We start from the raw sequence: 4,474 nt of genomic DNA, 5'->3' as shown, positions 1-4,474 counted from the left end.
GAGGATCCTGGAAGAGGAGATTGAAGTAAAGGATGGATGTGTGAACACATACCCCTGGGAAGCCACACAAATCTTGAGGAAGATTCAAGATATGTGATTTGGAGCTGAAGCAATTTTATTTAAATCTCAAAAAACAGGTCTTTCAGCTAACATCTGGCTTTGTGTATCTAAGACAACCTTTACAGATCCAATTTCTGATAGTTTGGGGGTAAATGATTTCATGTATCCATATCCCAGCATGCATACTTTTTCTTTCTTTCCTCTTGATAACTACTTTTTGGGGGAGGCGGGGGAGCAGGGTCGCCTCTTGCACCTCTATCAATGTTCATTCACTCTTGAGGAGAGATGGGCCAACTTAGGTTAATTAATTGTCTTCTTTGTTACCATTTCCAGCAAGAGATGTTATTGGGGTGTCTCAGTTTCTTGGTTCTATATATATGTACACAGTTATGAATGTTTAAGTGAGGAATATTGCTTTACTCCTACCCCATTACTTCCATGTATTTGAATGTGTGGATATGTGCTCCTATATAAATACCCCAGTGAACTCAAATGTGTATATGATTATTCTGTTTCCTGGAGTGGATGAATTTATTCTACAGTCTATGAAAGACCCATGAAACTCTTCTTGCAACTGCTTATACTGTTTCTCAGCTGCGGTTCCAGTGTTTTCCCAGAAATTAAATACTGATCCGTGACGACGGTGGCAAATTAACACAGTGTATTGTTATTTCCAGAAGAAGGACTTCAGAATAGAATTATTTGGCTAATCACCTGAATTGTTTGGAAGTGAGGAATATTCCTTGACTATCATAATTGACACTTAAGAAAGTTTCCTCCTGATGGGAAATTCCATTCAGAAAACAGAGCACCTAAAATTGAAGATGTCTAATGAGTCATCAGGAACATTATAGAATGGTCAGAATGTTGAATTTATGTTTAAATGTTTCTGTAACACTCCTCGCTGGAGGAAAACTAGCTATTGCAGTTTTTGCAACTGCTATGCTGTTTTTCTTTTCCAGTTTCCTGCTAAGCTACAAAAAAAAAGGAATCAATGATTTGACATAATCCCTGGAATATGTGCATGATCCGGCAGCTTTCTTTGGAGCGTTTGGGAAATTAGCAAACCTAACCTGTAACCAAGTGTATTTCAATTTGAAAAGAACGTGATAATGCAAAAGCTACCTGGCTCATCCCAGGCAGCTCTTCTAGAGTTTCCCTAACGTTGTTGACAATTTACCAGTGTGCTATCCCTGCCTCTTTTACCTATTGATGCTGCATTTATTGTGACCCTTCAAGCCATTTCCAATTGAATGCATCTGAATTAAGTCAGTTCCTCTTTGAGTTTCCACAATAATTCCTATTTCTATTTCAAAAACCCAAAGCAGCAAGTATTGACCCTTTAGCAAGAGCACTTTTTAAAAAATTATTCCTATTTCAGTGCTTTATCAATAGACACATGCACATGCTATGAAATTGTTGACATTCATTTTATAACATGATCTTTCATTCAACAGCATGCTCAGATGAGTACCTACTTGGAATCATTCAAGGTGCTGGGCCTTTTAATAAAAAAAAAGAAAAGGAAAAATGGACCTATCCCTAACTTCATGTCATTTACAATCTAAAAATGATTATTTGCCCAAATCAAAAATAGATCTTAGTGACAAATCTTATTTGAAAGCTATCAGAGTTTCTAAGGCATGTCTCCACTTAATAAAGTCACTTCCTCATTATTCCTGGGTAATTTACCTCTTTGCCTCTGCTTTTCACTAATCCCCTGCTTTTATTCATTTTTGTTTATCAGAGAAGCATAAAGTAGGTGAAAATTAAATATTTTCACTTTATATAATAATTAGAGTTTAGGATAAAGGTTGGAACTCCAGTCTAAAATCTAATTTGAATATAATAGTTTTAATATTATTCCACTAGTTTTTCCATTCTATCTTGGAATCATTTTGCTACTTACTCATCAAAATTGTCTGTTCAAGGACAAATGAAGATAGAATGCATTTCATCAAGAACATTTGTCAGAATGAAAAGTAAATGGTGACATGATACTGAAGGCACACGCTTAGATATTACTTATATATGTAGCTCATGGTGCCATCACAGAGCAGGAACCCCAAAACATCACCTGTTTCCTTTACTTTCCCCAAACCAGGCAGTTCAGATTCTGTGGCAAGGGCTAGAGTATTACAAAACAACATTCACTCTCATCCGTCAGAGGAGCGGGAAGTGTTACAGGCAAGGCAGTGCCGATAGCATGTTAGCAGCACACCAATGGCAAAAAATAATTTCTCAGCGAATAATTCTTACACGCTCAATGTGAGGAACCTTAGAAAGGAACACAGAGGCCACCAAGAAATCAGAATAGTCTTTGTGACACTGTCTCTTTCTGCATCTTGCTATTGTAACGGAACCCTCCCTTGTGCCCACCATTAACCATAACTAACCAAGAAATCCATTGGGTGAGGGGAGGTCAGGTGGGGGAGAGGCCCATCGGGGGATGCTGGAGGTGGAGGTGGTGGGACAGAACAAGCAAGGCGTCCAATCCCACTAGAAATAAGATATTTGGAGATCCAGCAGACCTCTGGGCACGGTCCCAGGCCTTAATTAGGATTTTGTAGCAATTTTTAGGATAAAGTAATTTTCCTAAATATCACTAGTTTTAACTTTAGATACTTATATCTGGATCTTGTTAACGTTCACAGCCAGTCTGCTCATTTTATCTTCTAAATGCAAATGAGACACTAAAAAGGGTCAATGTTCATACCAACTGGGCCACTTAAAATGAGGAATTTGAACACAAACCAAGGAGAACCGGAGCCTACGAATGGGACACCAGCCTATGAAACACTGCTGCAAGCTGGGGGCACCAGAACTGTTATCTTCTAAATAGTGCAGTAGCTCTCTCTCTCTCTCTACCACTTAGCATCACAGAGCTTGAAGGGATGTTAGAGAACCTCCCCCCTCAGTGAAAGCCCTCCTCAAAGGCCACAGGACAGTTCAGTTCATCTGTGGCCAAGCCCAAACCCCAGCCTCTCCGATTTCCAATGCTGCGTTCTTTCTAGTAATAATAGCTCCAATATTCATAGTACCTATTGCGTGCCAGGTACTACTCTAAGCACTCTACAGGTGTTACTTTATTTAATCCTACAACCACTCCCATGATGTAGGTACAGATTACTGTGTGTACTTTCTTCCAGGGAGGAATCTGAGGCCTAGAATGAATAAATGATTGGCTCAATCCCTACACTGACAAAAGGGCTGGGCTTCCTATCCTGAACCCACACACTCTCCTGCCCCTGAGGACCATGCTTATTTCTCTACTGTCAACCTCCGCTTCCTTCATCCATGGAAACATCTGCAGAGAAGATTGGCTACTTGGTGCTTCCCTTCGCCCTGCTTCATTGTTCAGAAAATAACTATTAATAAATTCCAATTGATTTCTGTGTCACACATATAACACATCATCAGAATAACAAGGTCTTGAATTTAGCAATGCTGCATTCTCTCTATAATTGGGAAACAAGAATATCAGCTTGTTTGTTCTCATTCTTTCCAAGATGTCTAACTGTTCCTTGAAATGATTTAAGCAATTTGATACCTGAGAGGAACTTCATTATCTCCAGTTTCAACTCCCTTTCAGCAATAAAGAATTTATCACGAGTCAGGGGGGAGGAGAAAGTTGGTATCATTATAAACTGAATTTTTACTGGCTCTGATAAATTAATTATCTATTATAATTGGCAACTGACCCCCATGCCAGAAGCAGAAATGTGTACAAAGCCTTGGGCTACTCATATCATACCCCTTGCAATTATGCAAACTTTTACTGTTAATAAGCCACCAGCCAGAACTGGGTGAGATAGTCTGATTTCATTTACTTTTCTTTTTTCGATTTCTAGGGCAACTAAAATCACCCTTTCAGTGCATACACTGATAAATTACCATTTTCTTTGCTGCTCAGAACCTGAAGCGGGTGGCTGAGACCTGGATGGATGAATTTGCCGAGTACATTTACCAGCGACGCCCAGAGTACAGGCACCTCTCCACAGGGGACATCTCTGCCCAGAAGGAGTTGCGCAAACAGCTCAAGTGCAAGGACTTCAAATGGTTCATGGCTGCAGTGGCCTGGGATGTGCCTAAGTACTACCCTCCTGTGGAGCCCCCACCTGCTGCCTGGGGAGAGGTAAGGAGAGGTTGCGTGAACCCTCCTCTTGCTTTAGTCCGGCCATCTTTCCCAGCCTCAGGATGGGGGAGAGACTGCTAAAACCTTCCACTCCTTTACCCAGCAGCCAAGGCAGGTGAGCTTAAGTCTTCTTGGCTAAATTTAGAGTGTTCAAGTGCTTTTTTTATTATTATTGGGGAATTAGGGAATGGGAACAGCGCTGGGGAATTGGGGGAAGGGGAACAGACAAGTTGCTGTCCTTTTGTTCTTCAGTCTAGTTGTGGAGGATGTTGCTTCACT

General features: G+C 40.5%; 1 protein-coding gene across 4 annotated transcripts in view; it reads left to right on the top strand.

Moving 5' to 3' along the window:
• GALNTL6 (polypeptide N-acetylgalactosaminyltransferase like 6) overlaps positions 1-4,474 on the top strand; it is a 1,038,752-nt gene that overhangs the window by 972,204 nt on the left and 62,074 nt on the right. For all 4 annotated transcript variants that reach the window (XM_019636099.1, XM_019636100.1, XM_019636101.1 and 1 more), the window contains exon 10: positions 3,974-4,195. In XM_019636099.1, the coding sequence (XP_019491644.1) occupies positions 3,974-4,195 (222 nt within the window). The remainder of the gene's footprint in view (positions 1-3,973; positions 4,196-4,474) is intronic.

Source organism: Hipposideros armiger, unplaced genomic scaffold (assembly GCF_001890085.2).
Source record: "Hipposideros armiger isolate ML-2016 unplaced genomic scaffold, ASM189008v1 scaffold_27, whole genome shotgun sequence".
Taxonomy (NCBI): Eukaryota; Metazoa; Chordata; class Mammalia; order Chiroptera; family Hipposideridae; genus Hipposideros; species Hipposideros armiger.
Note: the sequence above shows the minus strand (reverse complement) of the source record. Positions and strands in the feature narration are given on the sequence as shown.